Consider the following 12473-nt stretch of genomic DNA (forward strand, 5'->3'; position numbering starts at 1 on the left):
TTTTAAGTCAAAAGCATGGATAGCTTTTGGTTTTTTAAACAGATAATAATTAATTCTGTCTTCACATTCTTGCTTCAAATGAAGTCGAGAGCAACCCCACACACCCTATATTCTCTAGGCAATCAGAGCAAAGACTTCAAGAGGGACTATCTCCAACTTCTGTAGATCAAGAGAAAGCTTCACACCTACCAGCACTTGTAGTCTAGTTGCCAGTACCTGCCCTCGGCCCCCAAGGCCAACCCCTCATGCCTTTGCCCCCGGTTAGGTTTTCTAAGAAATAGACTGAGACAGGAATTTGTAATACAATGTTTTACGGAGGCATGCTCATGGAAATAATACCTCTTAGAGGAAAGGGAAACAGAATGAGGTAGAGGGAGAAGTCGAATTGCAATGCAGCTGCAACGGAAGCCTCAGCCATTCCTCCTGAGAGCTCTGGTGATGGGGTTGCTCTTCAGAGTTATCTTGCCTTAAAGTAGGGGAGAAGACGGGCTGCCCCCCTGGGGATGTGATTTTGGGTCAGATGGTTCTCTGACTGAGCGAAATTCCCTGAAATGGATTCAGCTGAGATCCATTAGCTTCCAACACTCTCATTGGGTGGGGGAAATGAATACCTTAGTCCTGATGTGGGGAGAGGGTAGTGATAGACCACAGTATCCACTACAGTCTACCCCTTCAGAGTTCAAATCCACTTGCTTTGTATACTAAGTTCATTGTCTACTTACTCTTCTATCCATTCCCTTCATCTTTGCCAAGAACCTCTGCTGATCTAGATGGCTTACTTGGTGGCATGACTCAGAGCTTCATCCCTAAGTGATCTGAGCCCCTGGTCACCATGACCTTCAGATTCTCTGGCTGCTGCACATGTTGATTTGCTGTCAAGTTTGGGCTGAGAAGAACCAGGGGATAACTCAGTACATCTCTTGGATACTAAATGTATTCTCCTGTTTCTCCAAAATGTAATCGCAGCCTTACTACTGCTGATGATCAGAGTCTATTACTCCTGCCAGGATGGTGACTCTTCCACATCTTAGTTCTTGGACCCATATATTCAAACTATCAAGGATGTAGCATTATATAATGATCAGTAAGAGTGCGTACTACCTCCCATGAAGGCACTCATCTTGGCAGGGTATCACCTCCAAACTAGCATCTCAGCTAGGCCTTCAAGAGGTCATTGTATCACTCCATCAGGCCAGCAATTTCTGAGATGTGTGGTAAGTGATAATAAGTGTGCCCAATTATTTTGTTCCCGTGGTCATCTTCCTAACTGGGTCCCTTTGTCCAATGAGATGTATGAGAATTTCTTGTTGGTAGAACATTCTATAAGCCCTCAGATAGTAGTCCTGTCTGAGGCTATCATGGCAAGTAAGGCAATTCCATACCCAGAATACGTGTCAATTCCAGTCAGGTTGAATTGCTGCCCTTCCCAGAGTGAGAAGCGTCCAGTGGCTGGTTGGTCTTCTCAAGGAATGGTGTTATACTGGGGGTATGGCATTTATCTCTCTTGTTGGCAGATTGGACATTGGGCTGAGAAAGTAGCTAAATGAGTCTTAGTGGAAGCCCGTGCTGTTGGGCCTATTCAATGCCTCAATTCCCACCACTAAGTCTACGCCATTAATGACTCCAATGTGCCAGCATGTGAAAGCTGAAGACAGAGGCTGACTGGCTGGCTTCTCCTGACCAGGCCATTCTCTCTGGTTGATGGCTTTATGCTATGCCTTGGTATATGCTATCTGATGGGTGTCATTATGCAAGACAAAGGCTTTCACATTGCATCCTAACTCTCATAAGTCCACCCACCCATATGCCTCTTTCTCGTACCTCCTTGTCCCTCATCTTCCAGCTAAGCCATTCATCTCCTTGTCGCTGCCTGACTTGCTAAGCTGTTCACTTTGCCTGTGGGTCTGTATATTTTTTTACCTTGGCAACTTTTCTCTCCATGCAAAATGGAAGACCAGTTGCACCCCTACCTTCCCTGTAGCTCTTCCATTTGGGAAGATTTCTTCTCTCTGTTCCTTTCAGAGCCACCCTTAAGTGGTGACCTGTAACCTATTTTCAGGTTGCACTCAGATGCTGAGCCAACCCACTTATAAATACTTTTTCTTCCTTTATATCTGATATTCAGGAGCCCTACATATGCCCCATCTATGGCAGTTGAGGGTGAGGTACTGCTACCATAGTGGTGGGTGTCATGGGAGTCTGCTCATATAGCTTGCTTATTTCCTCTAGACTTGCTTCACCCTAATCTTGGACCCTTCATCCTATGATTGATTACTTCTAAGCCTATTTGACATCATGACAGATCTAACAGAAACCAGTTCGTGATGGTCAGTTCTGACCTCATGGTTGGGGATCCTGTCTCTATTTGGGCTGTTTTTCAAGTAGTGTATAATTCTTTGCTGCAAATGACATGAATTGCTCCAGAAACCTGTGGGTCTGTGTTGTGTTTCTTCCATTAGATCTTGCCATAAACTCCACTAGCATCTTTTCCTTTTACTACAGATACCTCAAAACATACCATAGGCTCTACCAGGTTTTATGTCCAACTAGTGAAGCTGTCCTCAGTGCAGCCTGGACCTGTTCCTCAGACCTTTCAAAGCTGACCGCTTCCCTTGTCACTCAATGCATGGGTCAGGGCAGTATTCCAAAGCATGGAATATGGTGTCCCCAGAATCTAACAAGGCCAATCTAGCCTTGTGCTTCCTTCTCAGCAGTGGAAAGCATGAGATGCAATAATTTGTCCCTTATTATAAATGGGGAAATCTGGAATGACCTAGGTGACTTAGTCCCTGAAAACTTCAGTGATACGGTGTGCTCCTGAATCTATGTTGGTTTATGTCCCACCCAAACCTTCTAAAATACTTGCTACTTCTTGCTTATTTGTTCTCATTAACATGATGAGAACATGATCATTGAAATGTTAACTTCTCCCAGTTCTGCTCTCTGATAGAGATGGGAAAGAAGGTATTTGCTATGTCAGTGACTGCAAAACATGTATTTGAGTCTGTGTTAATCTGCTAAAGCAAAGATCCCGTATTGTGGTTTAGCAGCTGCAGTAGAACTATTATTGGTTTGAATTTGTGGTAGTCCACTGTTAATCACCAGGCTCAGTCATATTAGAGTCCGCAGTGGTGAATTTAATGGAAAAATTACAAGGACCACCAACTATGCATCCTTTAAGTTTCAAGGGTGGCTCTAATCTTTGCCATTCCGTCTAGAATATGATGTTTTAGATTTACTATTTTGGTGATGAGAAGGAAGAAGTTTTAGAGGATTCCACTTATGGTTCCCACTTTATTAGCCAAGAAGCCAATATATGTTTTTGCATTTCCCTGGAAATGACAGAGCCTGAGTACCTTATTTATGCATCAGTTCTTTCGTGATGTGCAAAGCCTTCTGCCTATTTTTTAAATTGATTATCATTTTCTTATTTCCTTGGAAGAATTCTTTATATATTCTGTATATAACTTTTTATGCATACACACACACACACACACACACACACACACACATATATATATATATATATATACACATATATATGAATTGCAAATACCTTCTCCCACTCTACGGGTTACTTTTAAACTCTTACTGGTCTTTTAAAAACTGTTTTGAAGAGTATAATATATATCTAGAAGCACGTACATATCATAAGAGTAAAGCTCAACGAATCTTCAGAACCTGAACTTGCTGTGTAAACAGATAAAGAAACAGAATATTGATAAGAAGCTTCCCTTGCTGGTTGGTATCTTTTGATGAATAAAAGTTTTTAATTTAATGTGTTCTAATTTATCAGTCTTTCCCTATAAATTAGTGCTTTTTGTAAACTGCTTAAAAAGTCTTTACCAAGGTCACAAAGATGTTGTCCCACATTTTTTTCTAGAAGCTTTATTGTTTGTAATGCATATTTTTAAATCCATAATTCTTCTGGAATTGCATGCTACATGGTAGAAGTCAAGACTTTTTTTTTTAGAGAGATATCCAATTGACTCAGTGCCGTTCATTGAGGAAACAACTCTTTCCCCAATGACACTTTTGTCATAAATTGGCCATGTAGGTGTGAGTCTATTTCTGAACCCAAAAGATGAAACGTCTGTTTTGTTCCATTGGTCTCTTTGTTTATGCTTATACCAGTAACACCCAATCTCACGTCCTGTAGATCCATGAAAAACATAATACTGTAGATCTATGACATCCAAGCCTGTAAGTCTTCCAAGTTTGTTGTTCTTCTTCAAGGTGGTCTTTGCTGCTCCTGGTTCTTTTCATTCCCACACAAATTTTAGACTTAACTTGTTAATTTCTAAAATAAAAAAAATTTCTTCCTGGGATTTTGTTTGGGATTGCATTGAATCTAATAGATAAATTTGGGGAGAATTGAAGTCTTGCAATACTGAGCCTTTTACTCCCTGAACATTTTATATTTCTCCATTTATTTAGGTATTCTTTAATTTTCTGAAAATGTTATTTGTTTTGTATAGGTTTTACACACCTTTGTTAGATTTATTCCTAAGTATTTCATATTTCTATGCATTATAAAAGATTTTATTTTTAAATTTTTCTCCTAATCTTTCATTGCTGGTTTATAGAAGTTTAAATAATTTTTAATAGTGATCTCATTAAATTTACTTCCTTATTTTAATATTTTATCTGTATATTCTTTTGGAGTTTCTTCAAATACAATCATGTCTCTGAAAATAATAGTTTAATTTTTTTCTTTTTCAATCATCATGCCCTTGTTTTTTCCTGCTAATCTTCTTAATTCAAATTCATATTTTTTTCCATGAGTCTGTGGTATTTTGCCTGATTAGAGGAAGTCAGTGGAATACCCACTATGAATTTTCCACAGAAATGTGGGCCATGTAAATAGTTTCCTTGGACTCAGGGATTCAAAACTTCCATTTATTTTTCTATTTTATTCTTTTGGGGGGATGTGCTCAAAATATATCAATTACTGCACTTACATTTTTTGATTTGTTCCATATCTTCTAGTAATTTGCACTGAGAGTTCATTACTGTGGAAAATGGCTCTGGATCCGGTGCTGATCGGACAGATTTGGGGCATTCCGAGTCCCCTAATCCATCGTATTCTTTTCTGAAACCTGAAAGGTCAATGAACCCCAGAACTGCATCTATCATTAATGTTATCTAAGTGTTGTTTTCCTCAATCACTCTTTCAATAAAATTTCAGCCATATGTTGTCATCACAGGGAATACTATTTTAAATTAGAATTCGAGTTTCTAAATGGAAGTGTCTCTCAGATTTGTAACCAAAAATTTCTCTCAGGCAAAAATACAGATCTTTTAGAGATATTTTAATAAAACCAAAAGCACAGATATGAAATATGATGTTGAAAGGTATTTGGCGCGTTGATAAAGTTCCCTGGAGGACTCTGGGTGTTTAAAGCAACAGTTTGATTGAATAGAACAATAAATACTGAGCTGAGTGTATTTTTTCTCTTTCATTTTCATCTACTAGAAAAATATAGATAATAGAGCTCATTTATTTCCTTAACATTTCAGAGCTCCGCAGATGGGAAAACACAACCCAGTGGAAATTATTTCTGGCAACCTTGAGAAGATATGTTAGCATTTTGTGGCATTTCTTTCAGTGACATGTAAAGCATGGCTTTCCCTCATTGCAGTGTCACAGTGAAGTGTCACAATAAAGCCAAAATAGTGTGCCCTCAGGGAAAACTAGGGAAAGGGACCATTTTCCATGCACACACAAAGGGTAATATTTATTATAAAGCCTTTCATTTTAGCTCCAAATGCTGCCTGGGCCATGGCTACTTTGCAACAGAGAAATGCACAGAATGTGAGATTTAAAGCAAATGTTATGTATAAATCTAAGGTAATTTATGTAAATATACATAACATGTAAAAAAGTAGAATGCGTTTATGGACATACAAGCATGCATAAATCCGTGCCGTGTGCCAGGGAGAGAGTTTGTGATGTTGCATAGAGGCAGCGGCAGCCTGATGTTGATGGGGTCCAAAGAGCACTGAGCAGGGAGTCAGGACATCTCTATCTTGACCTATTTTTGTCACTGTCCACACAGATGTTATCTTCTTTACCCACAACATGTGATAGAGAAATTATTATCCCTGTTTGATAGATGAGGAATTTGGTGTTCCAAAAGATTCAATTGTTTGTTGCAGAATACGCAGCTAATATCACTTAAAGCACTTCATACACAGTATCAAATACATTAATTTATTTTAAGCTATTTTAAGGTTTTGAAAAAAACCTTACATATCCCCTTCATCCTTGCACAGTTATTACTGGGACTCAAATACTGAACTTGATTTTTATTACCATTAAACATCATCTTATTAGGTTCATTCTACTGTTCTAGACTATGGACATTTTGAGGTCTTAATTACATTTTGCAACATGTTTTTCATTGCTGCAACTCAGTATAATCTCCAGTATAAAAACTTAGTGAGTATCCTATATATCTGCACCTGAGTCACTGAGCAAAGCCCTTTTGTGAGCAGCTTCTTTCTTGTTGGAGAGGAGGCTAGTTTATCTAGGTACCACTTCACCCAATTGTCAAATGCTTACAGACATTATCTAAATTCATTTTTCTGATTTGGCAACATGTAGGAGAGAGCATGCGCTTTGGGGCCCGATAGACTAGAATTAAAATACCAGCCCCACTAATTACCGGTAATGTGATTTTGAGAATGTTACTTGTCTTTATAAGTAAATATGGATAATAATATTAACAAGATAAAGTATGTAAGGATCTTATGGGTAATAGATGTTTAGCTTCATTCATCACCCCAACCGTCAAAGAAAGAAATGACATTTTTCTGACTGATCAGTTCTTTGCTACCCGCACTGACCACCCCGGGTCTCTTCAATCAATGTTTCCTGGAGCTGAAAAATTTTAATTTTAATAAACTTTCTCAGTCCTTTACAAGTACCAATGGTATGCTTAAGCTGCTATGGGTTTTAGAGTCCAGTTTCTTTTCCTGCTGAATGACATTTGCCAGAAGCCCCTCTCATTTTCTGTAAATCTTCTTGGTTCAAGAAAATGGTTTAGCAGTCTTACTTGTATGTCTTCTGAACATCTTCAATGGAAATTTACTTGGTTTAAGAGACTTTAACTATTTTAGGGAACTTCTTGAATGCTCTTTACATACCTAGGAACTTTATCCCCATTTGGTATGTTTCTCCTGCCCCTCCACTTTCAAAAAGATCCGTCTCCTTGACAAAGAAGGCAGCCGCACAGGCAGTCCTTCTCTGTGCTGGCTCTCATTACATCGTAACCACATGCTGTAGACTGTTTTCCTTGACAAACCAGCAGGTTCAGGCCATGTACGTCTTCACTTTCTGCAGTTTTCTTATAAAGGAATGTTTTTATCTTCATGGTCATCTAATTATATTCTCTTTTGCTCCACCTTTCGTACATGGTCACTTTAAATTAGGACACGTCAGAGAAATTTTGCAAAAGCGTATTAGTTTATTTAGGAACTTCACCATTCTCTTCCTCAGGATAATTTTCAATTCTCCAATTTTTAATTTTTTTGTGAGAGATTTCTAACCCTCTTGAATTATCTCTCCTTCAGAATCGTTCTTTTCCCTAGAAGGAATAGCACTTCTTTCCTCTGAAGTTTTTGAATCTACTCTTCTAAATTCAAGAATTTCCATATGACTATAATCAAATAATTTTCATGAATGGGCTACCATGTTTGCATTGATGTTTCTAAGAGAACAATTTAAGGCTTTTGTCTCTTTAGTAGTTTTACTGACTATTCAGTCGTCTTTTAGAGATGGAGTAAATAATGTCTTATTACTCCGAGTATAGGATTCTCTCTGGATCTTTTCATCTAAAGCTCTTGCAGTTTTCTTCAAAGAGCATTTAGTAAATATCTCTCACATAGTCACGATTGGCTAAACCCTCTGGTCTTCCTGGATCTTGCCAAGAGAACACTGGTTTTAACTTCAACACATAGAGTGACCTGCGTTAATTCTGAGTGAGCTATATGTAGAAAATCTACTTTGAAAGGGTCACCCTCAGGAGCATTTCCAACAAAACCATACGAGAACAGGAGTAAGGATAAACTGTTGTCCATTCTTGTGAGATCCAATCATATTTCTCCTCTTTTTATTTCTTTGTTCGATGTGCCAAATGGGCGAGAATCAAAAGGCAGAATGTAGCATCTTTTCACTTTTTTTTAATGGTCACTGGAGATGGGTTGATTGAATGTTCATAGTTTGTCCCCTCCATTTATGCTCCTTTCTTTCAAGTCAAAGCCTATAATGTGGCATCTCAACTTTGATGTGCAACTGTGGCACAGATAAGCAGTTTGGGTAGCAAACAACTATTTGAAAAACCTTGTGATTTATCCATACTGGACACGTTTTTTTGTATCTGGTGGTATATTTTTCACATTAGCTGTTTCTTAGGATTAGCAAGCCAGTGCAAATCTTGTTTCATCCCTGCCTGGGTATTCATTGTAGTGCCAAGCAAAGCACAGATTAACATACGCTTACTCAGGATTAAGGATGATTTTTTTTTTAACTCTTCTGATAGGCAGTAAAATAGAATCCACACAGTTCAATGGACTCAGTAGATGGGTTGTTTTTGTTAGTGCCAACAACTAACCCTAAACCTTTCATTCCAAATTTCCACAGGCTTTGGATTATACTTCATGAAAGTCAAATGGTAGACAGTAGTAAACTATTTTATTATGTTCTTAATTTGCCTCAATACTACAGTGCTGCATATGATTGCTCCATGACGAAGAAGAGGAGAGCTGAAGAGCAGGCTTTGGGTGTCCCAGTCAACAAGAGAAAATCCCTGCTAATGAAGCCCCGACACTACAGCCCCAACATAGACTGCAAAGAAGAACATGACCACAAGACAGAGGCCGAGGAGGATGATGGCCTCTTGGAAACCAACGATCACCCTACCACAGGTAGCAGGAAGGAGTGGCCCAAAATTTATCTACTCCCTAGCACCAAAACCAGTCTTAACTTCTGTAGAACATACAGTCTGTTTGGTTGTAAAATCTTATCCAGTTTGCAAGCAAAACCAATCATTTATTTCACTCAGCATCCATTTATTGAGGGGTAATTTTTTACCAGTAACTGTAGAGAGTCTAAAGATAAGAAACAGTGTCCTTGCTTTGAGTCCGTTTTCAAAAGCACTGGGTTGGACTCTGCCTCTTTTTGAAGAAAAGAAAAGATACTAAGCCTTAAAGTTGAAGAATACCTTGACTCCCTAATAGGGTGGATGTCTAATATCTGAAAAAAAACCTTGAAAATAAAAGGACATGTTTAAGCTTTAAGATATTTAAGATATGACATATATAAGTAAAACATTTATTTTTTGTTTTATAAACATATATAGCATTATTTAGCACCCCAAAATATAATTGGTAATAACAACATGGACCAGTCCAGGTGGACAGTGACCTTAATATTTTCAACATTTTTTAAATAAGTATTGATAACAATGGACTGCAGAAGGGACTTCAAGTTGGCAACCTAGATTCTCCTTCAGTAGGAAAATGATGTGTTGTAGAAAATTTATCACTGTGCTCATTATTTCCAAGATAAATAATTTTAATTTACCTTTAGGCACATGTGATATTTCATGAATTCAATTCATTACTCACTCATCAAATGCTGTTTGCATGCTAAGTAATATGTAGTTACTATCTGAAATTTTAGAATGTGTTTCTCACCAGTTCATAGTTGCTCCCATTAGTCCCTGGTGGTCAGGGTGCCTCCAGGGGTTGGGCTATCACTGACCATTTTGTGCATGAGGCTGAAATTGGAGGGCATGCAAAATATCTCAAAAATTTATGGAAAAAATAATAAATGGAACTCTAAAGTTTGACTTATTAGAAAATAAAATTAAGTGTACGAATGTTCTCTTAAACACATGTTTTTTTGGAATGTGACTTTTTAAGGAATCAAAATATACTAAATAAGTTATTGAAAAGACGGATATATTATACAAACCAACAGCAACAAGATTCTTAGATCATAAATACCTATTGCATATAGAATTATAGTAATAGTAATAGGTGTTAATGGAAAAGATTTTACAGCATATTAAGTGAGCACATAGATCAGAATCATTAGATCTCCAGTAATCTTAGCTTGCAAGTAGTTTGAGATTCTGTAGTTAAAACAGAGTTGTATTCGGATTTGACAGTATCTAAGTAAATGTTCTGGCTTTTCTGTATTTAGCATATGGCTTAAAACCTCATGGTGAGGGCCCGGCCCGTGGCGAAGTGGTTAAATTCATGTGCTCAGCTTCCTCGGCCCAGGGATTTGCTGGTTCGGATCCTGGGCATGGACCTAGCACCTCTCATCAGGCCATGTTGAGGCAGCATCCCACATAGCACAACCAGAAGGACCTACAACTACCATATACAACTATGTACTGGGGGGCTTTGGCGAGAAGAAGAAGAAGAAGAAAAAAAAGAAGATTGGCAACAGATGTTAGCCCAGGTGCCAATCTTTAAAAAAAAAACCTCATGGCTCATCTGCAAATTATAATCATCCTTGTTTCCTTGAGCTGGTCAGTTTTTTTGTTGATTCATGAAAATTGAAGGTTGAATCTAGTATTAGGGAAAGTCTTTGAATCAGAGTGTTTAGACTTGAAGTATATTTATCTGGCTGACATTAATTTGCGGAATGCTTAAGGAAATGGGCCTCTTTTACACCAACATATCCTTGGAAGTGCTGCAAGGACAAGGACTTGTATCTGTCCGCTGACTTCCCACCTTCTATTGTAGTTGTGTGGTCATTATAGATGCTTAATATTAACCAGGAAAATATGTCGTCAAAATGCACTCAGTTAAACATTCATTTATAAATATTGATGGACATCAATTTGCAGGTTCACAAATGTTAACTATTTTTATAGTTAGTCCTAGAACCACTACTAATAATAATGAATATGCTGAAATTACAGCAGTAGTGGCCATTATTTTTTAATTCTTAATATATTCCAGGCACATACATTATATCACTTAATCTACCCAACAATGATATGAGGTACATATGATTATGGTCACAATTTTACAGATGAGATCACTGAAGACCAAAGAAATTTAATGCTTGAAGTAATGCAGCTTGTAGGTTTTGGAAAGAAGATAATTAGGAAACAATTGAAGGGCAAACAAAATCATCATTTCCCAGCTTACCGTGCTCCACAGTCTAATTCTCCCCATGCTCTGGCTACCTTTAGAAAGCACCCTGAGCAATGTTTCTACAACGTCAAATCACAAAGTCACATTTCCAGAAACCGACAAGTCACAGATGCTCCTATTCCTGGTCAAAAGAGCAAAATTCTAAGTTGTCTTCAGTCCTTCAAGCAAGTTAGCTCCCATCCTGCAGAAGGAAAGAGAGTTGAGTTAGTGCCCAAGCCCAGTGCAAGGGCTTTTCATCATCTATCATCTTATTTATTCTGGGTATCCCCAGGTCTTTACGTGGTCAGGTGTGTGCCCAATTGTGTCTTCAGCGGACAGTTCAGAAAATGAAGAGAGTGCTCCCAAAGGCTCAGGTCATGAGCTTGAATCCATTTAACGGCAAAGCTACACCCCATACCCTCAACTGGCTGTCTTTCAAAGAGCTTCAGGTGGGCATTAAGGGCTATAGAAGAGAATGTGGACAAAATCATGTAAATACACCCTCTTTACCGGGGCAAACAGAAGACAAGCTTTTGTAGTACTGCCAGGAGGTAGGACAAGCACATGCTTTCCTAATGCAGACAAGGAAAAGAAAAGTTACCTTGAAGTGAGATTAACCAAGTGTGTGGAGTCTCCAGTTTATAACCATATACTCATGATTTGGGAAAATTAGGAGTTCCAGGGGCTGGGATGATACTTTTAACATGTATTATCGCTCAAGAAATAGCAAATGAAGGATAAGCCACTCCAATATTAGAACTTTCAAAGACAAATTCATTTTTCTAGGGCTTTTATTCCCAGCAAAATTTATATATTCAAGAGGCCTGGAAAACTAACTTACCTATAAAAGTAACTTAAATAGTTACAAAAACAGAGCTAAAGTCCAACTATTATAAAATCCAATTATACTAAAGGAATCAAACTCTCAAAACATACCTTTTATCACACGCTCCACTTCGGTGGCCCAGGGTTTCCCTAGCTCGGATCCTGGGCGCAGACATGGCACTGCTCATCAGGCCATGTTGAGGCGATGTCCCACATGCCACAACTAGAAGGACCCACAACTAAAATATACAACTATGTACTGGGGGGATTTGGGGGAAAGAAAGCAATTAAAAACAACCGTAACTTTTATAGGATTTCTTTTGTTTAAGCTGTTTTGATGGAGAACAGCTGACATATATGCAAGAATCCATTAGCATACACATTCTAGGATTACCAGACACTTTAGAGTTGAGATTTTGGTTTAAATCAAATAAACAAATGTGAACTTTCACATATCAGGTAAAAACATTTATTTTTTTCATTCTTCAAAG

The 12473-nt window shown here is 38.1% G+C and overlaps 1 protein-coding gene across 3 annotated transcripts in view; it reads left to right on the top strand.

The window, feature by feature from the left end:
• ST18 (ST18 C2H2C-type zinc finger transcription factor) overlaps positions 1 to 12473 on the top strand; it is a 98355-nt gene that overhangs the window by 26745 nt on the left and 59137 nt on the right. For all 3 annotated transcript variants that reach the window (XM_014843745.3, XM_070481298.1, XM_070481297.1), the window contains exon 5: positions 8729 to 8928. In XM_014843745.3, coding sequence (XP_014699231.2) covers positions 8729 to 8928 — 200 coding nt within the window. The remainder of the gene's footprint in view (positions 1 to 8728; positions 8929 to 12473) is intronic.

This window comes from Equus asinus, chromosome 12 (assembly GCF_041296235.1).
Source record: "Equus asinus isolate D_3611 breed Donkey chromosome 12, EquAss-T2T_v2, whole genome shotgun sequence".
Classification (NCBI taxonomy): Eukaryota; Metazoa; Chordata; class Mammalia; order Perissodactyla; family Equidae; genus Equus; species Equus asinus.